General features: G+C 39.5%; 1 protein-coding gene across 2 annotated transcripts; it reads right to left on the reverse strand.

The window, feature by feature from the left end:
* Nucleotides 1-234: 234 nt before the first annotated feature.
* On the reverse strand, nucleotides 235-25,240 carry ANXA2 (annexin A2). Of its 2 annotated transcripts, none has more exons than XM_030457137.1 (13): nucleotides 25,067-25,240; nucleotides 20,737-20,796; nucleotides 17,102-17,201; nucleotides 11,775-11,869; nucleotides 8,899-9,012; nucleotides 6,129-6,219; nucleotides 5,000-5,079; nucleotides 4,623-4,682; nucleotides 3,872-3,965; nucleotides 3,193-3,288; nucleotides 2,205-2,263; nucleotides 1,420-1,542; nucleotides 235-669 (listed from the first exon to the last, which is right to left on the reverse strand). In XM_030457137.1, exons 2-13 carry the CDS (start codon nucleotides 20,782-20,784, stop codon nucleotides 610-612), a joined length of 1,020 nt encoding a protein of 339 aa, XP_030312997.1. In that variant the 5' UTR covers nucleotides 20,785-20,796; nucleotides 25,067-25,240; the 3' UTR covers nucleotides 235-609. The 2 variants fall into 2 exon arrangements, with proteins under 2 accessions (XP_030312997.1, XP_030312998.1); XM_030457138.1 differs by lacking the exon at nucleotides 25,067-25,240 and adding an exon at nucleotides 24,456-24,560.
* Between the last annotated feature and the right edge of the window lie 1,397 nt (nucleotides 25,241-26,637).

The following is a 26,637-nucleotide window of genomic DNA, read 5'->3' on the forward strand; positions in this document are numbered from 1 at the left end:
GGTATTTGCTCTCCGCACGCAGGCAGGGAAAGGCAGGGCTCAGGTTTTAGTGTAATTTATTTGGGGAAAGTAAAATAAAAATATTTTTTTAAAAAAATTGCTTTGCTTCTAATAAATTGAATAGGGAATTCTAATAAACTGAACAGGGAAAGGGAAGAAGCTAAGGTTTCAGTCACAAAGAGTAAACCCTGGGAGGAAAAAACCCAACAGAAATTGGACAGCAAAGGCTGAATCATATGAATTGTTCACAAAGCTTCCAAATGAGGGTCTGAAAGAGACCTGTCTTCTTAAAGTAAAACTTAAGTTTTATTTATGTTTTATTAGAAACATCGCACAGAGAGGGAGCATCTTTCACAAGCAGGTGTAGCCCCGTTTATCTGTGGCAGGTTAGTTTCTCTGGCTGAAGGCTGTTAGGACCTTGGGCAGAGCCAAGCAGAGCACTGCTGCCCAGGGAAGTGCACACAGCATCACAAAGCATGCTACAGCAGTGGCCTTGCAGGGAGAAAGGCAAGTCAAGGTTAGCTAGGAAAACAATTTTCTCTAGGATTACAGTAAATTGAAGAGCAAAAAAGGCACATCTCTGCATTTGGGTTTCTTCCATCACAGTTTTCAGTCCTCTCCACCACACAGGTTGAGCAGTGCCCTCTGGTAATCCCCTTTTGTATCTTGCTGTAAAGCAAGGGAAGAAAAACACAAAATACATATGAGGAAACAGTTGTAAAATACACAAGTATATGCATTATATTCTAAACCTGTAGGACAAGCCAAGTTTTACAGTTGAAGACTTGTCAGCCTAGAGCAAAATAGCTACACTGTGTTCCCTTATGTGTGAATTGGATTTATTTATTATTCTTACAATACAAACTCAAGGCTAAGAAGGGAGATAAATTTTGGTATAAAAAAGTAACGCAACAAAGGAAAGTTGAAGGACTCAGTTCTCATCCTTCCCACTAATAACTGCAAAATTAACACAGAGTTCACTACTTTTAAAATTTGCTTATAATTAAAATTATTTGAAGTTATCTTCAGAAAAGATTCCAGCTTTAGATTTTGACTCAAATTCACCTACACGGGGAAGAATGCTGTTGTGAGGGTGGCTAGAAGATTAATTTTTTAAGAGATGCACAAGGTCTTTACCTATGCCTCAAGTTAAATAAAAACTCAGCACCTATCTCTCCTGACAAATCACCAAAGTGGACAAAGGTCACTCCAGCTACGAAGCCTACTCCTTGGGCACCAACATGAAAGGGAGCAGCAGTTTAGATGCTCCATTCTCATTCAGCAATCAGAGACCAATTCTGTTTTTTCTTTCCTTTTGGTCTGAGGATAGGGACAGGTAAACAGTTTTCCTTCTTAGTCCAACGAAGACTGCTGCAAAGGTCCATACAATGGATATAAAAAGAAAGCTGAAAAACTTACCTGGATGAAATAATAGAGGGATTTCCCATATTTCCTCTTGAATTCACTCTTAATTTTCAGCATGTCAACCTCACAGCGGGAGACCATAATCCTGATGAGAACTTTGTCACGGGTTCCCTTGCCCTACATGCAAATACACATTTAGAACTGTAACAGCTAAAACGTGTGAAAGACCCCTGTACTGCAAAATCTGCAAACCACAGGCAACTGAGATGTAGCAATAAAAGCTACAATGAATTACAACTTTTAACTAAAGCCCTAAGATCCTGGAATTTGAGCACATGAATGTACCCTGATCGTCAGCAGTGTTTGACCAACTTCAGTCACAAATCTAGCTAAACTGTAAGCAGCAGTTCTATTTCACCAGGAGGTCTTGCTGCTATTGCCTGATGCCTGTCACCAGCCACTTCTCTTTCATCCCTTCTCTTGAAAAAATGTTTTGAGGCGAAGTTAGTGTTTTATTTTGACACTTCAATAAAGAGCTTTTTCTTCTATCATCTCTTGGTTACTTGCAAAAGATGTGTCTAACTTTGCTAATTATAGTCAACTGTTCTAATACAGATCATTAATATGAGACCCTTCCCTACACTTCCCTATACCAAACACATCTGCATAGATGATCTAGGCTCATGACTGACAAAGAATGCATTTGAACAAAGCTAAGTCATTGCTAATTTATTCACATGCCAGTCACACATCATACGAATAAAAGTGCCTGAGGAACCAAAATCTGATGAAACAATGTTGAGAAGAAAGGAATGGAAAGAAAGAAAAGACTTCCCTACCTTCATGGAGTCATACAGTCTGTCCGCAAAGTACAGCTGCTTGTTCTGAATGCACTGGACTGAAGAGAGAGGTAAGAACAGTTAAACATACTGACCATACACAAAATAGCAAAAACAAAATCTTGGAACTCTTTTTCAAGTTGTAAGTAGTCAAAATAAGGTTTTCAGCAGAAGTTTCTCCAGAAGGGGACATAGGAAAATTATTTTTAGCTGAATTGTTATTCAAAAATTATTTGGTTAGGTTTGTGATTGAACCACAAATGCTTATAATCCAAGAAAGTAATTCCCTCCACTGCCAGTACAATTATAGAATGGTAGCCCTCCTCCACACACAATTCATTCTTCCACTTCTGTAAGAAACCCCTTTTCCGAAAGCACTCATTCGAAGTCTCCCTGTCAAAGCTGAGCTGTTTATTCTCAGTTTGCATTACACAACTCATTTCACTCTTAGTATGGAATGGATTTTCCTGCTAAATAATTTCCTCTTAAATATTGAGACATCCTTATTACCTTCATCTCATGCCCCAATACCAGTCTGACACTGTCTCCCCAGGTGAGATAATTCAATGTCTTTATTACCCTCCAGCATCCTACACTGCCCACCTGTCTTCTCACACACACACTGTTCTCTCCCCTATACCTATATTTAATAACTTAATGTGTTCACCTTTAGTTTCAAACTTTTTGTTTGTTTGGGGAAACAAACTTGAAGCCTCTGTATCAAAGAAAAATGGAACTAACAACAGATCACCACACATATTTATTTTTATTTTCATCTGGAAAGCAAAGTATATGTTTTGTAGAGGGCAGAAAAAAAACTTCTAAATACCTGCAATATCCTAAAAGACACTAGCAGATCCAATAATGCCAGCATACCCAGTGTTTTTCTCATCCAGCAACACAGACGAAGCTTAACCTATGCACGATACTCTCCAAAAGCACCGAAAAGATCCTGTCTACAGATATACTTTCCTTCAGGGCAACTCACCAAGATTAAGGAAGGCATTCTCCAGATCTCCCTTAACCTCCTTCTTGATGCTCTCCAACATATCATATGGGCTGTAGCTCTTGTACCTCTCAAAAACTATCACAAGAAATAAAGAATAAATGAAAACCATATTGAAAACTGGTAACCACACAAATGAAAGAACAGAGAGAGCAACCCAGAGACACACAGCTAAAAATATCAGTCCAAGTCCTTCCAAGAACTTTCTCTTAAGTACAGCTCGATTTTGCCAGCTGACAGCGAAGTTCCCATGCTGTGGCCCTTTTGTTTTCCTTGAACACCTCTACAGTACAGTAAAATACCATCTCAATCCTCTACTAGTATTCTTCAAAACAGCAGTGATCTAGGCTCTGAAAAGAAGTCTTCAAATGGCCTTCCCATGTGATTCTTACAGCAATATAACAGATGCTTTTGATAAATCTTTACTGTCAGATTTAGTGTACATGACACATAACTGAGCTCTATACACACTCAAACTGAGATTACCACATACACAGAAATAACTGTTTTTTAGGAAAAATCAACAGCTTGGACATGAACTAAGATTTATGAGGTCTCCTATGTTTTATGAGTGCTTTTTCACACATCTGGGACAAAATAGTTACCACTTTGACATAATTTTCTCTTATAGGAAAAAAAAAATCTGCCTCTTGCACAGTACCTTTCTGCAAGTGAGGGACACTTCTTTCAGTCATAATGTTGATCCACTTGGGGACATCAGTTCCCTTTCTTTTCACACCAGCATCATAGAGCTCCTGGGGTTATAATTAAAAGCAAAACCATGAAAATGTGGAGTTAGGCAAGAAGCCATCACAAATCTATACAATATACTCACTGGAACACAAGCACTAATGGAACTCTGTCAGTGGGAGAAACACAAAAGGACAAATGGTTGAGCAGACCACCAGAACAAGATCTGTCGATCTCGTTTGAAACCAAGACTACTTTTGATTTACCTCTAAGGGTTTTATTCTGTATTTAGCTGCCTGGCACAGCAGAATTGCTCTTGACCAATACAGGTGTAATAAGACAGACGTAATAAACAAGCATTACCAGTCATTAAGTTCAATGATACTTCTTTTAATCTTGCACAATTATCTGGTTGCAGTCAGCTTTATCAACATTCATCATTGCTTTTGGTAAAGGCTCTCTTTTTCAACACAGTAAAGGGAACTACCAGAAAGCATGCCTATAGGTACTAGAGGGTAAATAGCCTGTGAAACTGATAGCTGAAGGTATCAGGATTGCAAGTGGCAGATAACTGAACAGCATGCAAACATCACTCTGCAAGACAATGTGAAATATACTTGTCCACTTTCAAAAATGCTTCTCATTCCCATAACTTTTGTAGTTTCAATATCCCCCATAACTTGATCAACTCAAGACATTTAATGGTCATTACCAGTACTTACCCTAGCATCTAGGTCAATCAGCTCATAATCAATCACAGAGGTATCTTCACACCTTTTACCCTTCAAAGAAGAATATCAGTATTTAGAAGAGATTTTATCGACAGTGAGATGTTTGCTCTATGAATATTCTTTTCTCTGATTTCTAAAAAATCTGAATTTGCTAAATTATCTCCATCCTCATTATAGAGCTTCAGCTATGAATGCTTCATTTCTATCAAAATACTTTGCCATTCAATATTTGAATATTTTTTCCCCAGAAGACAAAGAAAACACAAGGAAATTAAAAAGTAAACTAGAAATCCAACTGTCTTAAAACAGCCATCAGTTACCAAAGGGCAGGCAAATTAGGAAAAACAGAAAAACATGAACAGATCTACCTTGGCCAAGGCAACCATTAGCTTACGGAAGTCACCAGATGTGTCTGATATGATGTCTTTCTCCAGTTCTGTCTTGTACACTAGAAAACAAAAAATTCCTTCAGTAAATGGTGTCCTACAAATACTCCCTTGCAAAAAGAGGTGCAACTGTGTTCTATGCACATCAGCAAACAGCTACCACCAAAGTCACATGTGGAAAACAATGATAACAAATGCATGCTTATAAAAACCAGAGCCAACATTTCTACCAGCTAAACATAAGAGTTCCCATGCAATCAAAGCCTGTCATAGGAAGAGAACAGGAAAGCCTGAGACTATTAAAAGGAAAGGAATACTGTTTTAAGCTTAATATTCTATTATTCTTCTTGATAGTTTGATAAACACAGCATTCAGGTCTTCTCCACTCATGGATTTATGAGTGGACAACTGCAATTACAAATCTAATGGAAAAGACAAAAGCTGTTTATTTATAATAAAGCAAAAGAAAACGTTGTGACTATGGTCTGGAGTCTAAACTTGGCAATATCCCATATTGCTACAGAATTGCATTCTCTCTTCAGCTGTAACCTAACCTTCAGCAGCAACACTGTCTTCACTGATACCTTATATTTTTTTCAATAGCAGCCATTAAAATTGGTTTTGATTGTCCTTTTCCCTCATGACTTAGCCAGCAACTTCCCAGAACTGCTTGACAATTTATTAATCATTAGCACACAGCAAATTTCTATTTTTCAGTCTATTTGTAGTGAAGCTCAACTCCAAAGCTCTGTGAAGCAAAGAAGGCACCAGACAGCTGCACTACTGAATTGCAATAAACCCAATAAAAATGGCCAAGATTCCATAAATCTAACATAGTTTTTTCATTATTCATGTAGCTTACAAAAAACAAAACAAAATCCCAAACAAACAACTGAAAAAACCCTTGAGACAACCTACATGAATAGTAAATGTTCTACAATCTGTTTGCTACCAAAAAACAAGATGAAACTACAGTTTCATACAGTGGAACATAGTATCTTCCATCCAATCAAAACAGATGGTGTGTAACTCACTCTAATAATCAAACTCACACTAGGGAACTTACCAGACATAAAAACATACCACTTTGAAACTTCCCAAATAAACTTACTTTCCCTGTAGACTCTGTTAATTTCACAAAGCTCCTGGTTTGTTCGTGAGCATATGATTTCAATGAGTGTGTCTTCATCAGTCCCCAGACCCTGCAAAACATAGACAGTTCAGTAAACTGCAGTTAAGCATGTTCTGAATTTCTAGCAATTATGAAATGTCCATAGTTTACATGTACTTCACAATGAAAAAATATAAATAAACATTACTATTAGCTATATTACTATATTACTATTATTAAATAAAAATGTATTTAATATGATAAACTAAAGATTGATATATTTAAACAAGCTCAAGAGGCCTTATATAGTATCTCAAAGCTACTTTGTGATCGAAGTCAAGGAAGGAACAGTACTTATTTGTCCTATGAGGAAAAGCTGAGAGAACTGAGTTTGTTCAGCTTGGAGAAAAGAAGGCTTAGGGGAGAAGTCATTGCCATGTTCCAATACTTAGAGGGTGGCTACAAAAGAGATGGAGACTCCCTTCTTATAAGAAGTGATATGGAAAAAATGAGGAGTAGTAGGTCCAAGTTACTACTGGGGAGATTCTGACTGGACACCACAAGGAAATTTTTCACTATGAGAACAGTTAGACACTGGAATAATGTTCCAGGGATGTCAGGACTCAGTCTAACACGGTGCTGGAACATCTCATCTAAACCGTATCCTAACTCAGAAAGATTGGAACAGATGGTCCTTGATGTACCTTTCCAACCTGGTATTCTATGATTCTGTACTTTAAATTAAGCTGCTTTACTACTGTTTGAAAAGTAAGATAGGTATTAGCACCATAACAAAACTACAAAACACATAGAAGTGTATCAGCTAGCATTAAACCTAGATACTCCAAAATAATATGGTTTGATCCATATGCTCTAAAACTCACTCAATTATTTTATATAAACAGCCAAAAAACACCCTAACAGGACAAACAGGAAACTCTGAAGGACAAGCTCAGAAGAGTAACTTGAATGAACAGAAGATGTTCATCAGTTATGGTGACCACTGAGAATGCTGGGGTTACTAGGTGGTAAAGGCATCTGGCAGCCACACACCTCAGTACTCTAAAAGGAAACTTCTTAAAGAAACAGACTCCACTGGTGATTTTTTCATTCTGTTCTTTCTTACCTACCAGAGAACCATGTTCAGGCTAATATCATTAGCCTCATCTTCCAGCATCACCAGCAGGCAAAAGGAACACTCTTATGCCTCTCTGTTGCTGTTTGTTAAGCCCAACTACAGCAGAATGTGGCAAAACTGGGCATGGCTTACACAGGAAGCCAAGAGGTCCTGGTAAAATTTCTCATGTGAAAATGGAGGCAATTATATGGAAAACTACCCTCTTGGAAAAATTGTTTTTTTTTGGAATAATAATAATAATAAAAAAAAAAACAAACAAAAAAACAAGAAAAAAAACCTTAAACAAAACCCCAGATGTTTTGTATGAATGTGTTCCAGAAAATTAAGTTCTAACTTTGCTTTACCCAACTTTGATTCCCATGTCACAGCTTGTTATGCTCTGTGTGGAGTCAAACCTAAGCTCAGGCAAATTCAGGACATCAGACAAGGTGCCTGGGAGTTAGGAATAGCTGACCTAGAGACAGAATCTTCTATGTTAGTGGCTATTCTGAGGTAATGCCTTGGTCTTTGGGCTGTAAATACAGTATAAATGCTATAAGGATAAGCTAATCCTTAATATAATGTATCAGATCTAAGACATTACAAAAAAAACAAAAACCAAACAAAACAAACAGAAACAAAACAAAAAAACACCCCAGACTAATCTAATTTACAGTAAATTAAGGCAAGCCTCTACTGAAACCAGAAGAGGGCAGCATCTGATTAATCAAAGAAGAGATTTGGCCCATAATTAAGAGTGACCACCTCAAAATGAGCTGGGTTTTTTGAGGGTTTGGGCTTTTGCTCATTTAGGGTTTGGATTTTTTTTTTTTTTTTTTTTTTTTTTTTTTGTTTAATTTGCTTGTTTGTCTTTTAACTCCTTTTGCATAGTCTGAAGAAATTAATTAATAGGATTTTCACCTTGCTCTGAATTTCCGACATATTTAAATGCTTGTTTCTTAATTATTTTTTTAAATTAACATGATCAAGAACATTAATTTAAGTGATGATCATAAATACAAATTCATAAACCTTAGTTTTCTTAGAAAGATAACTGCATTGGCATGTGCACCTCCCAAAGTCTTGTTTCACTGAAGAGTGGGGATTTCTAAACTACCCATCTTTTCTACACCTGCCTGTGATGGTAGGGGACTGAGAAGTCACTCATTGCTGTGCTGTTTTTCCAAAGGCTGCTTTCAATGCCCCATCCTCCCTTGTGCTCTACACAGAGGCAGATCTGGTACAGGAGGGTATTTCAAGATAAGTGATGTAACCCAGTAACTGGAAACCACTGTTTAAGCCTATAAATGCTAGCAGAGGATTTAATGCCTCCAGTTAACAGATGCTCTCAAAGTTCTTTTCTACTATGAACCTGTATATTGTTTTTAAGAGCAGGTGGCATAGCAGCAACCAGCCAGAGCAGCCTATCAGTTATTCCTGACATGAATAAAATTATTTTTTCTTTAAAGAGAGGATTTAATCAACAGTTTAAAATCACATGGTTCCAGATTTTCTCTTTTTGTATGCCTTGCACCTGGATACTGTATTACTACAAGAAAATAACACTCAGTGGATATGTTTGGAGACTGGCCTTGGACATGACATCCATACTTATTCCTGAGCAAGTGACATCAGACTGACATGCTCATTTACCTTCATGGCAGCTTTCAATTCAGAGGCATCATACTGTGCTGGTGTCTTCAGCAAGCCCAAGATCACTGTCTCCAAATGACCCGACAGAGCAGACTTGAGTGCTGCAGAAAGTTCCTGTAAAAGAGGAAGGATGATGGAAGAAAAAAATTAAAGCTCACTTCTGATCTCAAGAGAATTTAGCCTGTAGTGCTTTAAGTCTCCAACCCTTCAACACTGTTTCTTACACAATTGACAAGGAAGCAGAACATAAAGAGCTTTTCTTTTGTGAAAGCCTAAGAAAGAAATTAGGGCAAAGGAATTTTTTCTCATCCTTTGAAAAGAAGAAATCCACTGGTGGCTGACAAAGTGCTGGGAAGGACTGTAGAGAAACATCTGAAAAGCTCTGGTCTAGTCTTGAAGCACAGACACTTTGTTGGAGCTAATCAGGACAGATGGATCCAAGATCGACTCCCTGCAGTCAGGGCTTATCCATCATACTCCCAGTTTTCCCAGAAGCAATATTATTTGCCTTTTTCCTATTATCCCAACCCTTTATTAGCTGAGACACAGAAAAAGTGACTGCTATTCCACTGTACAGGCCCAGTTCTCAAACATTTAACTAAAGACAAAAAGAAAATAAATTCTTGAGCACAGAAAAATTATCCCTGTCTCCAAAGAAATTATCATAACTTTTTAGCCAAATTCTCTATTGTTAATTGTCAGCCAATCCTAGAAAATGAAAGTCAGGTATGTTCATGTCACAGGATGTGTGTAATCTGTAGCAAATAAAGTCAGAGGCATCTCCTCTTTTTCTGGTTTCAGATACAAGTCCAGAAATGCTGATATCAGCTTCATTGTAGTGGAGTTACAAAACTGAAATCTGGGATCAAGTCAGGTTCACAAACATCAATGTATTCCCTCAATGAAAATTAAGTTTCCAGCATTCAGAAGAGATTTGCTGCAAGTCAATTGTTAGTTTCCACACCAACTGTTTGTACATTTCAGTACTCTAACTCAATTTTGGGTACAATGTTCCATCATTTATTTGTGTGAAAAAAGGTTCTCCAGACATCAGGTGAAACAGCAAAGATATGCAGTATTATAATAATAAATTTTAGGACAATGCCATGAAATCCAATTATCTAAGTAAAGTTTTTGCCATCTTTGCACTTTGGTGTGAAGGCTGGAGGAAATACAAATCACTACAGTAGTATTTGCCATTCTCTGGCTTGGCTAGGAGCACTACAAGATAGAAGTGGGAAGCAGATAACTGGCAGATGTAATTAATTTGTAAATAACAAAGAGAAAGAGCTTTACTTTGTGTTCCGAATGAGCACCTGAATACTAGCAGCTCATTCCAAAGTCAAAGATTATTAGTTGCAGACTTGACTGATTAGACACATCCAAAGATGACACAGGCAGAATCCTGGGGATTCACGGGCAGTTCCATTAACGCTGCTGTGGGGGGAAAGACTGTGTAGATCAAACACTGTTCCTCAAGATAAAGAATAGTTTCTATTAGACACAGTTCAACTGAAAGGAGTAAAAATGAGACTTTTTACAATTTTCATGATCTATTGAGAAATCCCACAGCCCACAAAGTGAGCAGCCTAGTACAACACAACACATTGCCAAAGAAATCTGCACAACCTGTTGCCAAAGAAAATGAGATACTGTCCCTAGAAGATACACCTACATGTCTCTGCATCACCCACATCCTCCTCTCTTGCCATTCACTTGCATTTCACTGAGCAGTTTCTACTGTTGCTACAGACTTTTATTCTTTGGCATTTGTTAAACTTCATAAATTCAGTTGGCTTTTGGTTTGCAGCAATGAAAAGTAGTGAGAGCGAAACCATCAGGTGAAAAAAGTTGCAGATTGTCTTGAGTGTGCATTTTTGTCATCATGCAAAATATTTAACAAAACTTTAAGTGACAGCTACTAGGGTCCACTTGTATGCACAATTCTCTCAGTGCCCAGAAGGTGTGACCACCAGGATGCAGTCGTGTACACACATGCATGTGTCCAACTTGTGCGTGCTCCTGCAAGTGCCTATATCAACCATGCATAAAAGGTGGTGAATTTCCAAAATTTAACACTAGATTTACATTTGGTTTGAGATGAGCATTCTGGGCTGTTATTAGAGCACTACCATTTTGGGTCTGGCAAACCTGAAAGAGATAAATTCATCATAACCCTGATTTCCTTTTTTTCTGTGCACAGAACTTCAGTTATGGTAAGATTCTCAAAGCTTTAAAAGGCAAGAGAAGAGCTCTTGCTTTGCAGATAGCAAGACTCGAGATCCACAATTCTGCACACATTTTACAGAATTCTCTCCATCAATAGACCAACACCTGCAGTATTTCTGATATAACATCTAGTGACAGTTCCAGTCATTGTATCACTTTGTTCCACATCTGCAACGTTCACAGCACAACTGCCTGCAATCTTTTCTTACTTAAGCTAGATCTGTAAAGAGAAACAGAATACTTTCCTTATATTGAGTTAATAGAAAAAAAAAAAAAAGGCAAAAAAGCCCAAACAACAATCCCCTAAATCTTTCTTTCATCTTTTCATTGAAGCTGAGACATTTCACGTCAATGGCTTTTTAATACTGCTTAGCATATTTCACCTGGGAATTCCGTGGCTGGCTGACTGTCATTGTCAACCATTGTGATTTCAGTCCCAGTCAGGCACATGTGACCAATCTGGAAGTCTCACCAGTCCTAAACTCTAATAGCTTGGACCAGGTGGACACATTTTATTTCTGAGAAAAAAGAAACCACATAATACTTTACCTACAGTTTACTCCCAGTTCACTATGAAACATAAAAGCCCTGAAAAATTTAACAGTCCATAAGAAAATATTCAAAACTTGGTATTCATATTTTTCTACCTTTTTGGTTCTCCTCTGATAGGCAAAAGCAATATCCTGCCTCTGTTCATTGCTGCGGTTTGTCAGGATATTGATGATGGTGACCTCATCCACACCTACAAAGATATAAGACAAAGAATTAAAGAAGTTTTCTTGTTACTGTACTCTTTGTCTGACTATGTTCTCCAACACTCAGAACACTGCACATGTGCTCTCTCAAGCACAACTCAACAGCTCTCATTAGTTAAAATATGTCATGTCCTGAAACTGGAGAAAGGGCAACCCCATCCTGATGTGATGCAGAATTTCACATACACAAGCACAGCTTAATCAAGTCTCATGATCAGCTTTGCTACGTCTGTTTTCTGCTTCATTTGCCTGATCTGTATACTTGTGTTCAGTCACTCAGTATTCCACAAAGAAAGCTTCTCAAGAGCACAAGCTTTCAAACCAACATGAACTTGTCTTGCTAAAGAAGCATTAGCATAGCTTGTAAATGCATGGACAGAGGAAACAACTAAAACAGGCTCAAATATCAAACCAAATTATACCTCTCCTGTATGACCATTTAGTTTGGATTATTTCCAGACAGACTGGATGAAGCTTAGAAGAGGCAACATGATTTCTAAATATTGCTCGTCTATTACAGGGCATATTTTTCTGCAAAAGAAAGATGATGTGTAACTAGTTATTTTTTTCTGGTAAATTGAATGCCAAGTTTTAAAGCAAGAAGGTGGCTAATCTAGAGGTCAGAACAAGCTCCAAGTTTTAACTCTGGTCTCTCCATTTACTACATGTATTATAATACAAAGCTTCTCTCATAATATATAAATTTCTTTTATAATAAATAGCTCCTTTCACATTTGCACACACAGCAGTGTAAATGATAATTTTTCAGAAAAAAAAAAAACCAAAAAAGACAACAAAAAACCAACTAACCAGAAAGTAAGAATTGGTCAGTAGCTACTAGCAGGACTCAGATGCCTGTCAGAATCTATCTACATTTGTTTTCCTTATCACTCAAAGCAACATCACAGCAACTTGAAACTAAGGACTGTAACAGATAGTAAGAAATTAATCGTATGAAGTAAGAATGTTGCAAAAGACTTTTTAGCCCCTAGATACAGAATCTAAAATGATGAGTCAAATCCAAAATTCCTTTCTCCCTCTTTAACACATTTTTCATGATAAAATACTGTACTTGACAGCCTCATGTCCTTAGCTGACGCAGACCTACAGCAGTGCTCTTACTCACACAAGCTTGGCCTGCAAAAGTCAAAAGGCCCAGTAAAGCATTGTGTGTCTTAGTTAAAAATTATGGCTTGAAAGCATGCTGACTGCACAGTTCAGCCATAATCTTACCCTGCATATTTTAAAGTGTTCCCATTTTATAAAAGAAAACAGAGTCTCCCAGTCCAAAGTGTTCCCATTTTATAAAAGAAAACAGAGTCTCCCAGTCCAAAACCAGCCACACACAGGCATGGGGTCTCCCAGCTGCTGGAGGGCCACAGCATAAGCCAATGTCTTAACCTTTCTATTAAATTCTAAATGTAATCCATTCTTGACATTCAGAAATGGCAAATGCCATTTTCAAGTATTATCACAACTGTCACAGATTAGAAGCCCACAGATGACTGCATCCAAGTTTCTTATTATATGCTTTGCGGATGGAAATACAAAGTTAAATCACTGCTCTGGCATTTACTGGAAAATAAGTGCTTGTACATCACACTTGGGCATCACGCTGCATGGACAGGATGCTGACTCACATCTGCTGAGGTGGGGCAGGAATGCAGTTCAAACAGTTTATTTGCTGTTCACAAAAATCTTAGGAAGTTTCAGGGTAATGAAACAAAAGTTTATTTCCAAATTTATTCTGGCTGGGAAGATTTTATCAGTGTATTTTTATCAATGGGCAACTGAAAATTGAACACTGTGGCTTCACAATTTGTTTTAAACAAGAAAATGCCTTGCAAATGGAGATGTATTTGATGGGGGATAATACAGCCTAAAAAAAACCCATGAAAAATCCCATCCCTATGATTAGCAAGAACTTTGCCTCTTTTAGATGAAATCTCTTGTGCTGGCAAGATTGCAGTGCTATGAGTCAATCCTCAAAAAAATAGGAAATTAACATAACAAAAATCAGAGTTCTAACTTTTTTTGGTTGTACTTGAATTTCCATGGGCCAAAAAACCAGCACCAGTGCTGTTCTGATCCAAAGGGATGATATGGATAATCACTTAACTTTCTAGGACAAAATAAGAACAGAGGCAACAAAGTCTGATTTTGCAGGAGTTGGAATTTGTTCATTCAGCTCATTTACTAGAAATCTGTTCTCTTCAATTTAATTTTCAAAGAGAGCATGGACAGAATACTAGAAGCTATTTCTGTCCTAACAGCATCTAGGTACTACTCATCCTGCATGAATGAATGAAATAGGATTGCAGCTGGCCTCACATTATTAGTGGGAGATGGATATGATTAACCTTTTGAGACTTCAGCACCACTGTGTATCTGGTACCAACATGAGTCTATTTGGGCTCATCATTTATCCATTCTTTGGATAAAATCTTGATCCTACTGGAGTCAAAGGGAAAACTTGAGGTAAATTAAGACCATAATTTCAGCTCTGCTATTTTATTTAGCAAGACTTTACCCAACCCAGACCATGTTGCAATGAGATATTGCTTAACTGATACTATTAATATTCCAAGTATGCGACTGCTGCAGTTTAGTGGATTTCAGGCACTATCCTCACCAACCAGCATGCCAGCAGATTTTCTCTAAATATTTACTTTATAACATTAAAAACTTTGATAAAACGTAAGGGCATGTTGGATATATTGTATAGAGTAGGAATTCAATCATAAAGAAGACCCCTATTAATGGTTACACCTCATAATTCTTTAATCAGTTTCTGGATATCATTAATTTAATACAGATGTGTGTTCTAATCACTTCCCTAGAATAACCTTTTGTTTGAATTCTGCTAGTCATGGAATTAAAAAAAAGTATACTGTAAAACCTTGACTAAAGACTGCACTTTAGGTTGCAGGTATTTCTCTACTCACAACCTAGTATGACAAAATTATTAAAGAAAGTTGTTGAGACACACAAATTCACAGTGCTAGAGAATAACTCTGGAACAGAAGAGAGACACTTAAGCATCCTTCTTTCCTACTTCCTTCTTTCCTTCATTAAAATGAAACCTAGGATATGCTCTGTTAGTACTCTTCTAATTAGTCAGTTTATTCCACTTAGGTTTATATACTTGAGCTAATCTATACAGAGAGCACAATGAAGCATTATATGGAAATTAAGCTGACTCTTGTCCTATGCAGCAAAAAGGCTGCACCATTTGCAAAGGACATGCTAGGATAAAGTCACGACATAAAAACTAAATGGCATAAAATAAAATTCTGGCTTGTTTCTTTTGTAATAAGTATCATTGCTTTGTCAGCTTCAAGTTCTTTGCATTATACAAACTCTAGGCTGGACTTTCTAGGAAAAAGGTAGCTGCTGTGGGTATTTAGTGTTTGCTCATTATGAGTGTTATATTTTTAGCTGTGAAGGTATTTCCCAGAAATATTTTAAAACTACTTCTTGCAGAAGAATTCCCCTGTATAGGTGCTTACATCATTGTCTGCAGAAAAAACAGTTCTTGTCTAGATGATTCAGAATTTTCTTTTGGAAAACAACCCATAGACATTTTAGAGAGCTCATATTTCACCAAATATTCTAAATTATCAGACAGGATATTATCCTGTAATCAAGCATTTGAAGTGCTACCTAGAAGAGTCCTAACACTCTTGTTCTTTAGTTCCCATAGGAATACTCCCTTTGAGAGAGTCTTTATGGTAGAAGATTCAGAATTAAAACCATAAAGATTCTCCCCTCTAAAGCCACCTTCCCCAATAAGCTCTTGGATAACAAGCTAATAAGCTCAATCTTACAGACAAGCAGGGTCATTAATAAGTTTCCCTATTATTTATTCAAAGGGTTGGGAATCAACTCCCTCACAAAATGTTTTCATGTGTCTTAAGATTATACTCAGCAAAGTTTGAGTTGAGCAAAGCATTCTCATCTTTGCTAGAAGAAAGTGAAAAAACTGCCAAGACTTTGGCTTTCCTGTCTGGAAAAGCTTTTGTACTGCTAGGATATTGCAATTTTCTTTTGCATTGGTTTGAGTATTAAATTGTACAAATTTGTACCTAGCCTAAAAGCCTGATGGGATATGTGACATGTTTAGATTTGCCTTATAATCAGAGCTCAAAAAAAAATACCAAGTCTAGACAAAAGCCTACATATACGTAAAGCATTTTTTGTCAAACAGGATGACATTTACTTATCTCTTGAAAGAGGATTTCTTACAACAAAAATGAACCATAAAATGACTGAAAATCCAAACTGAACCTACTTCATTGAGCAGACAAGGGATTTCTTCAGTTAAATTAAGAAATCTTGGGAAAGGAAACCTCATGCTTGTTAGGGAGGGGCAATATTTTATATTTTTTAACAAGTCAAACATGCTTTCCTGGGATGATGGAATACTCTGCATTTCTTTCTGATGAGAAACTGCTTGGCTTTTAAAATGTCTCCCCCTCCTGACATGTAGCCAGAGAATTGGCAGCTCCAGCCACACCCAGACACTACTCTGAAGGAAGCATTGAAAGTGTGGCACACCCTTTCCTTGTTACAGAGCAGGACAAAGACAGAGGATCAGTACCTTGGGAGATGGAAGCCTACCTGAGAACCTGACTCACAGAAGCAGAGGACTCTGACATTGCCCTGCCGCTAAAATACTACAACACCTTGTGTTAGGAACTATATTATGTTGTTTCTAGGACTTTCTTTGACCCCAAATGAATATAAATTAGAAGAACATTTAGTTCAAAACCCAGGAAAAAATGTTGAAACCACCCTATTCAGCTGTCTGGAGAGCTGAAAGAAAGAAGAAATGTCCAATCCAATAATCCAGCAGAAATTCGTGATTCAGAGCTTGATCCCAAATCACTGACACAGTAGCTGACATTTCATTCTCAGTGGCAGAAAAGTAGAATTTGAAGTACTGATGAGAAAAAAGTGGACATTTTCAGTGATAAGCACAACTCTTGGCTACAAACTTCAAAAGCAGATTCAAAGCATGCATCTATGGAGTTCAAAATGTAAATCAGTCAAGATTTCAGGAGTGTGGTCTGAGAAATTCAACACCTCCTCAAACAGTTATCTTAGTAAGCACAGTAAAACTGGTCCTAAGACACTGTATTTTAGCTTTTTTTTTTTTTTTCCCCACAGCAGCATTCTATCTTACAAGTAGAATCAAAGACACAGCTCATGTTCCTCACCTTTGGTCTTGATGGCTGTTTCCAGGGCTGCAGCATCCCTGTCAGCATCAAAATTTGAGTAGGCCTTAACTGTGGCATATGCACTTGGTGGGAGAGAATGCTAGAAGAAAAAGAAAAACAATCTCAAAGTTCAATCATGTTATCCAGTCCTTGCTGCAGTTAATACAACATCTGCCTCTTGGTATTTAGCCAGATTTTTTGATACAACTACCATCAGTTGTGTGTGAAAATGGAATTCACCAAACTCTGTTCTACTGATGTGGATTGTTCAGGAATTCATTCAAAAAATACACATAGATATTTTAGATTATTGCAGCAAAACCTTAGTGCATTCCAAGCTCACTCAGTACACCTCAATCTTCTAAAAATCTAGATTTTTCTGGCTGGATCTGAAGAAAATTGACTACATAAAGCTAATTCATGGAAAGATTAAGTATCTGCCATAAAAGTCTAATGTATTTTAGATTTGAAGCCAGTGTTTTACTTTGGATTAAAGGCTGCAATTAAAAAAAAAAAAAAGGTAGAGATGGAAGGTTAACAACAAATGAGTCAGAGGAAGTTTTGTGCCCCATCTCATGGACTTTGAAGACCACACCAAAGGTCTTTTTAAACCTACAGTTCTAGAAAGCAGAAGTTACTGATAATCTCCTTCTGAAACTCTATGCCTGCACACTTGGTTTAAGCAGCAGGAGGCCAATATAACCAAATGGCATTTCAAATCAATTCTGCTAAGAATAAGACAGCTTGCAGGTAAGCTCACAGTACACAGCTGCAACATTCTAGGAGTTACCAGATTTTATCAGCTGTTTATTATTTTTCTCTCCTGAGAATTATAGCTTCAAACAGGAGTCACCAGATGAGACTGAACTCTTCTCAGCTGTTTCAGTGCAAATGACCATTTATCTAGTACTACTTCACACAAGCAGTTTAAAACAAATCACATATTTTAATACAAAATATGGGCTCATAAACAGGACTAACCTTAGTATCCCTGATGGATCTTTTTACATGCATATTGTTAAAAGGAGGACAAATTTTAACTAAAATACTCCATGGGTTTTAACTACATTTGACTCTATCCTGTAGGGGTCACACTGTCCTGAAGAGATTCCTTTGGCAGTAACCAATGTGCCTTCTTGAGACACTCTGTGTTATGTTGAGAAGATAAAAAGTCTAAAAAGCACCCATAAACAGAACCATTCTTTCGTCTTTTAGCATCAGCTTTGTCTTTTAAAGTGGCCCCACTTTGGCCCACGGCCACACCACAAAACACAGCCTTTCCAGCCAGCAGATCAAATTGCTAACAGAAACAGTAAAAGTGCAACACAGCCTCAGAGAAGAAATCTGTGCATCTGAAAGGCTCCTAAATAAAACAATAAACACAATCATGTGGCACCTCTACTTAACCAGAAAGTCATCTGGTGAGCTTAGCAGAGTTGGGTACCTCCCCTTCACTGATATCCAAGTATTTTCTGAGTCATTTTAACAGAATATCACACTCTGAGAAAATGAATAGTTTATTTGCAATTCATGATCCATCTTTTCCTCTGTCCTTCCACCCAACACATGCAACAAGTTGGATTCAGATGGTCTGACAATGGTCAAAAGTCTGGGGAAGCACCATGTACATATGTATATCCAGGAAGGACAGAAACCTTCTGCTGGCTATTCTACCAGTAAATGGACTATTTTAAAATTCAGCATCCACAAAGGTTATGCTTTACTCTCTCAGTTGACTGACTGTCTTGAGTATTTCAGTGAAGCTGGCACAGGCCTTGAGAGTGAATATTCTGCTTATGAAAAACAGACATTTAAATTCCAGACTATGTGGTCCTGAATCACACTGGTACACTCTGGTGCCACAGTACCAGTATTGTATGTTTTTAGAGAACACAGTCTTTCTTACTGCCTTTCCATTTAGTTCAACACAATCCTCCAGGACATGCCAGTACAAGTCCAACTAGTGTGTAACTGCACAAGCAGTTGGGATCAGACTAAAGCAGAGAAAGACTTTTTTTCTTCCCACATATCTAGTGTGCTTCAGAGACCCTTCAATTGCCTTACTTCCTTTGAACTTGAGGAATTCAATCCTACTGGGAAGAGCAAAATATGAGGAAGCAGCATGTTTCACTAAGAGGAAAGGTTAAGAAGCTTCATTTCTTCCAATAATAATATAGTTGATAACAGCAGACTGAAGCAAGCGGGCCAGTTTCTTCACCTTGGAACAAATCAATCCCTTTGCCACTGACACAGAAGTCCCTTACTGGCCAAGAGAGGATTTGGGTTCAGCTGCAACTATTCTATATTCTGAAAGTTGAAAACTTCTTTTGGAGAAAAATGGGTTGTTGAAGTACTGTGTCCAACATAAGCTAACTTGCCTAATCATTGCTTAGGAGAACTGGGAAAATCCTTTGTATAAATTTACTAGTCAGTAATTATGGCTTTCTGCTTAGAACCCACACAACAACCATGCTGCCTGAAATTTCATACATGCTGTGGAAGGATTCCTGATTAAAATGTTGGCATGGAAGAGTATTCAAACTTGACTTTTGCAGCTACTCTCAAGTGTGATGGAAGAAATATTTCTGCCCTTGAGAACAGATGGCTCAAATTTCTGCTGAAACAAACACAGCCAAGAAATCTGAAGAGTTGACTGCTTTTGATGCACAAAGCCAGCTTTGCTAATTACCTACAGTGGACTAGCCAGTTCTTTGCAACAGCTCTTTCACTAAGATCACAACCCTAACTTACTTTGCAACAAGTACCAAAAACAGGCAAAAAGTTTGCTTGTACTGATTACAGATCTGGAATTAAGAGCAATAAAATTAAAAGCATACCAATTTTATTAGCAACATGAGAAAATAATGCACGGGTAGGGTTTACTTCCTCTTCAGTGACAATCACAGAACCACAAATTCATAGCACAGTATCTTGACACTGCACTGGTAATTCTGTCACCTTATGTTGCAACATAAGATCACAAAGGCCATGTGGCTTTATGGTATTTTTATAAAACTACCAAGCACGTGCAGATGTGGCAGAAAACATGCAATCAAACCCAAGATTCTTTATGCTTTTTAAAACAGAAAATGAGAAAAGAACATCAAGGAAGTGATTTTTTTCAGGAGGTAGTACTCTAGTTTTGGTAACAACTATTACAAGAATAAGATGCCAAATATTTTAATTCAGATTAAGTAATTTTCTCCATTTTTCATTTAAAGAAAAGAAACTCTGGACATTATCAGCAAAACCAAACACATTTCCTCTTTATCAACCTTAACTCACTTCTTCCTTTTCAAGAAATAGGGACCACAGATGTGAATTAGCCATTCAGTTTGTCATGTCATCTCTTGCGTATGGCTCAGCAGGTGAATGCTCCTCATGCTGATGGCCAGGTAGAAGAAACTGTCATTAAATTTAACTAGCTAATACAATTGTCTTAGAGTTTACAGCTGCTTTGTGACTGAAAACTGATCACCACTGACTAGGTTTTTAGACAATGTAAGTTCACTTAGAAGAAATGTGTGCTATCTTGTAAATGGTGCAGCTCATTACAGTTACTGGTAGAGAGTCTGTAGAAGAAACAAGATGTGGCAGCTGAGTAAAGCTTTCCTTCTTTAGATAATAATACTTACATCTCCTTCAAGGCTGAGCTTGCTTAAAATTTCGTGGACAGTAGACATCTTGAAATAATGCTGGAAGAAGAGAAAAAAAAAGCAAAAAATGAAGACCTATTACAATTACATTAGCATTTATAAAGTCCTGAAACAGTGCAGCAAATGAAACTGAAAATTAAATTAAAGCTTGTTTCTCAGGAACTCTACAATCAAGCTGCAGAAAGCATTATCTGAGAAAACAGTTGTCCTGATTGGAGGTAAGAGAGAAGGGAAAGCAACACCTCAAGACCAATAATAGTCCAATAACTGGTAACTGAGCCTGGAAGCAAAATTGCACAACTTTAAGCTTCATTGGGTGCCACTCCCTTCACCTTGCAGTTCCTCCAGTCCAGCTCCCATACACCCTTCCCTCCAAGCCAACTCCCAGCTATTGTGCTGCCAGCACTGGTTATGTCCTTTCAGCTGTTTTTCATATTCCTTTCTTATCATCAATCTGTCACTCTTCTGATGGTACTGGGGCTTTCTCAGGCACACAGAACTGCAGCCGCTCAGGTGTATTTCCCAGACAACCCAAACCTTTCTACTTAATGCTCAACCTGAAACCTGAAAAGAAACCTGAAAGAGCTCAGAGAGCCAGGAAGTAGTTTGAAATAAGTTTCTTAAACAAAGATCTACCTAAAACTCTAGAAGTGCTTAGTTTTTGGTTTTGCTCCTGTAAAACTCACGTAAGCAAGAGAAAAAAATGCAGAAACAATTACACAGCTTTTGTAGCCTGTTGTAACCCACACTTCCTCACTGAGAACACAGAAAGAACACCTTTCATCTTCTGAAGCAACCTAGGTATAAGTAAGAGAAGCACCATTACATAAAGAAAAAAGTAAGACCCTTAGAGAATGAAACCACAGTCATGCATCAACTTATTTGACAATACATCTTTTTCAGAGGAAAAAATCCAATCCAGCACAGGTTGCAGAAGTTGTAATAAACAGCTTACTGCTCTCAGCACAACTAACCATACAGGTTAGAAGAGCATGGTATATTACCAAGTTAAAAAAACTCAAAATGTTTGCTCTTAAAGTGAAGTGCCTAACAATGTAACGTTTGTACTCTTAACAGTATTAAAACCTACACCAAAGATGAGCAAATAGAGTTGTTTAGTCTTGCTTGTCACATAGAACTAAAAAAATAGCACTGAAAGATGAAGCAAAGCAACTGCAGTATAATGTTTCCCAAAACAATAACTGAACAGCTTTTTGCAATACTCTTATTTCTAAATCAATTAAAACCACACTGAATCAGGCTTGTTAGAACAAAAAACTTGAACAGAATCCAGGAACAGAACTAACACACCCTCATGTACAGCTGGAACATTCATATCAGCACACAACTATGCTATAGCAACACCCACCCATCAACAGCAAGGTGGCAAAAGGAAAAAATGGGAGTTTTTGCAAAAATCTTTGTAGAGAAAGACCTTTACTCAGAGAACAAACACGTCTCTTGTCACACACTACCTTGTAAGAAACTCAATATGAGAACAGACTTCTCACTGTTCTGTGATGGACTGATTTTATCTGATGTAGCTGTAACAAGTCCTGTGTGGGTTTGAGCATGTAAACAGAAAATACTTGCACTAACTTGTTCTTTCATAGACTGGAATAGAATCAACTTCTAATTCCAGCTATAAACTAATACTTCAATACCTTAAGGCAAGTTTCTACAATTGGTTTCCCTCCTAAATCCACATTACATAACCTTGAATTATAATATTATTCTACCAAAAGAGATAGCATCTTTTTTGACCTTGACTCCCACAGTAATCACTGCTTTCCAAATCTGCTATTATATTTGGCCTTGTCTATGTTCAGTACCTTTTCCCTATGACTGGTAACAGAAGAGCATGTGTTTAAAAGCAGCTCTATCTCTCAATTCCCAGGGAAAGCTCACACCCATTACGGTGGAAAAAACCCCCATGTGATCCATGGAAAAGTGTCAGGTATGCACAAACAACTTCATTGCTCAATAAGCAGAGTTAGCAATTTAAATAGTACTTAGACTCTTGAAGACAGAGACTGAGCAAAGGGTGTTCCCAGAAATCTTAGCCAAGAAAACGGCATCCCCAGAATGAGAGAATGGAAACTTTTTCACTTGGAGCTCATTGACGGTCAAATCTCCAAAAACTAGGACAAGGCCTGGCAACAGGAGATGGATGAGATAGAGAGCAAGGATGATGTACAGTATCTGCTGCAAAGGAAACAAGGACTCAAAATCATTCATTTATATATAGTGCTAACCACAAGAACAAATGAGCCAGGCTCTATCTCCTCAAATCACTCGATAAGGTTTAGCAGATCATTTAAAGCCACTACTTGGAGAAAAAATTAGCTTTAAAGAAAAGGGTTTCAAAACCCATTAAACCACACTCCCACAAACATACTTGAACTGTTCTCTTCCACAGACACCATTAATAATCCATGAGATGTTCCATTCTGAGAAGGTAATATGCATATACCAATCAATGACTTTGACTTCTTTGAATTAAATTCTAATTTCTGAGACTTTACAGGAAAACATTATTTATTTATTTTAAATCAAGGCAAACCATTGCATGCATTAGCAAATGGAAACATTACTTACTAGGGCTCCTTATCACAACTACCTCCAACAAGAGAAGGCACACTTAAAAGGATGGATTCAAGGACACAGAGGTTCTAAAAGATTTTTTTTCCCCTCTTAATGTATATGTTAATATCTGCACATTTCTGTGCAGACTGAGCATTTGAGTATGAACGTAAGAGCAACTAACATCAAACGGAATTAAAGCTGCCACATATAAGAACACAACTCACTTCTGCATGACTACAATGAAAACACTTCACTTTTCTACTACTTAAAATACAAGGAAGCCTTGCTTTGCCCTACCACCCCTCCTGGCTCGGGGAGGAGGAAGTGGTGTCCAAGCTGACTCACAATTCAAAAGGCAGCAGTAAGATCTCAGCAATTAAGCTCATGGCCGGGGCAGGGTGGGAGGGAGAGCTCTGCCCAAGCCTGGCTCTGCGGGCAAGAACCGCACAGGGCTGCCCGACTCGGCGTGGGTGAGGAGAGCACAGGGAAACCTCGGGGAAGCACTGGCCACCCAGCACACTCCCTGTACGAGGGCTTCCCCGCTGCCCGTGCCAGCGGCAGCCGCAGACACACCCAGGGGCAGAGGGGAAGGGAGCGGCTGCCCCGGGCCTGGCCCCGGCGGCTCGGGAGAGCTCGGGGCTCCGCCGCACCCGCAGTGTCTTCAGCCCCCGCACAGCTGAGCCAGCACCGCCTGCAGCCTCTGCGAAGCACCGGCGTGAAAAATTATTGTACAGTGGCACCGTTAGACCCGGTGAACCCTGTGTACTTTAGAGAGGAGAATAAAAGAGTCCTTGGGGAAGTTGGACAAAGTTTGGGACCAGATCCTCTTTCCAGAGCGCCGCCGCCACACCCAGTGTTGGTGCGGGGCGCACGAAGCTCTCCTGGCGCTGCGTGGCCCTTGGAGGCCGCCGTTGCAGCGTAAAACCAAGCCCGGTAAAGCACCGGGCGGGTAAAGCCGGACGGAGATGAGAAGATCGCGGCGCACAGGAGAGCGGCAGCGGCAGCACCCGGGAACCGCACCCACCCACCGCCCCTCTCCGCTCCGCTCCCCTTCCCATGGCTGCCGCCTCTCCCCGCTCCGTGTCGCGCCGTGGCGCCCGGCGAGCGCTCACCTGGCCAGGGCGGGCAGGGCAGGGCAGCTCCAGCGACGGCTCTGGCGGCGGCTGGAGCTGGCAGCGGCCCGGGCGGGGTTTTGTAGGGCCGGGCGGGCCCTCCCCACCCCAGCGTCCCCCCGGCGCTGACTCACCCGGCCGCGCCCGCCTCCCGCACCAGGAAAGGGCGAGGGACGGGGTGGGCAAGGGTAGGGTAGAAGCGGCCTGTCCCTCCGTGTACCGTAGGGTCCCGTCCCCGCCCAGGAAGCTCCCGAGGTTGCGGTGGAGGCGCGGGGAGCAGCACCCGGGGGCGCAGGGGTCGGGACTCAGCCCTCGCTCTCGCCCCCCCCCCCCATTCAGCCCCTCCCTATCTCCGTAGCGCCGCGGATGCTGCTCGGTGGCTGCCCGCCTGCCACGGGAGGGGAGAGCGGCCCTCGCCGCGCTGTCCGGTGCCCCCGGACAGGGTAGCCCCAGTTACAGGTTGCCCCTGTAGCCTGTGCTTTGGGTTCCCCGAAGCTGCACGGCTGTGTTGTCTCGGGCAGGGTACAGAGCCCCATTCCCGGGCACATAGGGGATCCCTAAATCCTCCCCCCCCCCCCCCTTATGCCCCCGCACCCTGAGCAGGGGCTCACCTGCACTGGGCTCACACGCCGCGAACAGAGTTCCTACAGCTACAGCCCTGCCCGCTTCGCGCCAGCACTGCTGTATCGTGAGAGGGCAGAGTCCGCCTGAATCTCCGCGGCGGGAAGCCCAAGCGGCGTCTGCCACAAGCATTAGCGGCTGGAGGAGGTCTGCTCAGAGGCTCCCTGAATCATGTTCCGATAACCCCACAGGCAGCACCACACCCAAAACTGGAAGGCGGGGGGGGGGAAATACAAATTTTTGCCAGTCTGACTAGTGAAAAATTAATTATTGAACCAGAGATGTTACACTGCTAACAAAAGTGAGATGTAGTTTAGAAAGATCTTGCACAAGATTGTCAGATAACTTCAGGTAACTGTACATAACTTGAAAACTGTAGATAACTGTACTACCACAACTGTGTGACCGATTTACCAGTGATCAATCTCAAATATTTCAGAAAAAAACAACCAAACAAAAAAACCCAGCACTCCTTAATCCCCAATTCACACAGTTCTTCCTGTAATTTTACAGAATCATAGAACGGTTTGGGTTGGAAGGGACCTTAAAAGATCATCCAGTTCCAACCCCCCAGCACAGGAAGGGACACCTCCCACTAGACCTCTTTTTGAAAGCCCCAAGTTGCTCAAATTTCAAGGTTGTTTTTTTATCTCCTGAAGGTTAGACCTTTCAAGAGTAACTTGTCACAGAGTGGTTTTGATTCTACAAAGAGATATTTGCCTCTGCTATAGGTTTGTTGGGGTTCTTTTGTGACACAGAGATGCCAGCTGGCAGTCAAAGAGGGTAAAAGAAGTTCTAGGTTTGCGTAAAAACAGTGGTGGCAAAAGGAGACAAGCACAAAAGAGACACCCAGAACATGACTGAGACACAACATAATACCTGGAATGAAACAAGATCAGAGATAGAAGAAGAGAAATATTAAGAACTACTACACTCGACTTTGAACATGGAGGCAATAGAATAGGCAACAGTTCACATGGAGGTGAACTGGTCACTGCAGAAGGTGAAAATTATTTCAATATCCCTTTTCTGAGTAAGCAAAACTGACACAAAGGGGACAGCCATACCCACAAAGGGGAAAGGCATATCATAGCATAGTGTTTTGTAAGAGGAAAAAAATCAGTGCCAGTATTGCCACAGCTTGACATGTCAGCTTTCTTTTTGACAAGGCCACTGGAGTTATATTTCTCTGTTTTTTAACTAAATTGTCCTTAAAAATTAATTCCTAGGTACCCCTCTTCCATCAGTGTCTGTCACTAGCAATTAAACAGATAATTTCCCCATTTTTCAGGTTTCTTGGAAAAATCACTGGCAACTTAGAAAGGTGATTCACAAACCAAGAATACTTAAGGCCAAGTAACAGCCAAACCAAGAACACTTAGGGCCAAGTAACAGCCATCCAGTACTGCAGTATTCATTAGGGGCTTTAAATAGGGATAAGAAACTTAAGCAGAAGCCAGAAAGCTAGTGTGCTACTAATGGATGTACAACCCCTCAGGGAGAGTTGTTTTACCCCTACCTCTTGGCAAACATTCTTAAGGCAAGAGCAGGAACAACACCC

This window comes from Calypte anna, chromosome 10 (assembly GCF_003957555.1).
Source record: "Calypte anna isolate BGI_N300 chromosome 10, bCalAnn1_v1.p, whole genome shotgun sequence".
Lineage (NCBI taxonomy): Eukaryota > Metazoa > Chordata > Aves > Apodiformes > Trochilidae > Calypte > Calypte anna.

Bases quoted from the DNA above. Each gene is read 5' to 3' on its own strand.
- ANXA2 (XM_030457137.1), bottom strand. From the start codon at position 20,784: ATGTCTACTGTCCACGAAATTTTAAGCAAGCTCAGCCTTGAAGGAGAT. The intron at 3,966-4,622 runs GTAAGTACTGGT...TTATAACCCCAG, and splicing joins TGATTGACCTAGATGCTAGG to GAGCTCTATGATGCTGGTGT. The intron at 2,264-3,192 runs GTGAGTTGCCCT...CTCTCTCTTCAG, and splicing joins GAATGCCTTCCTTAATCTTG to TCCAGTGCATTCAGAACAAG.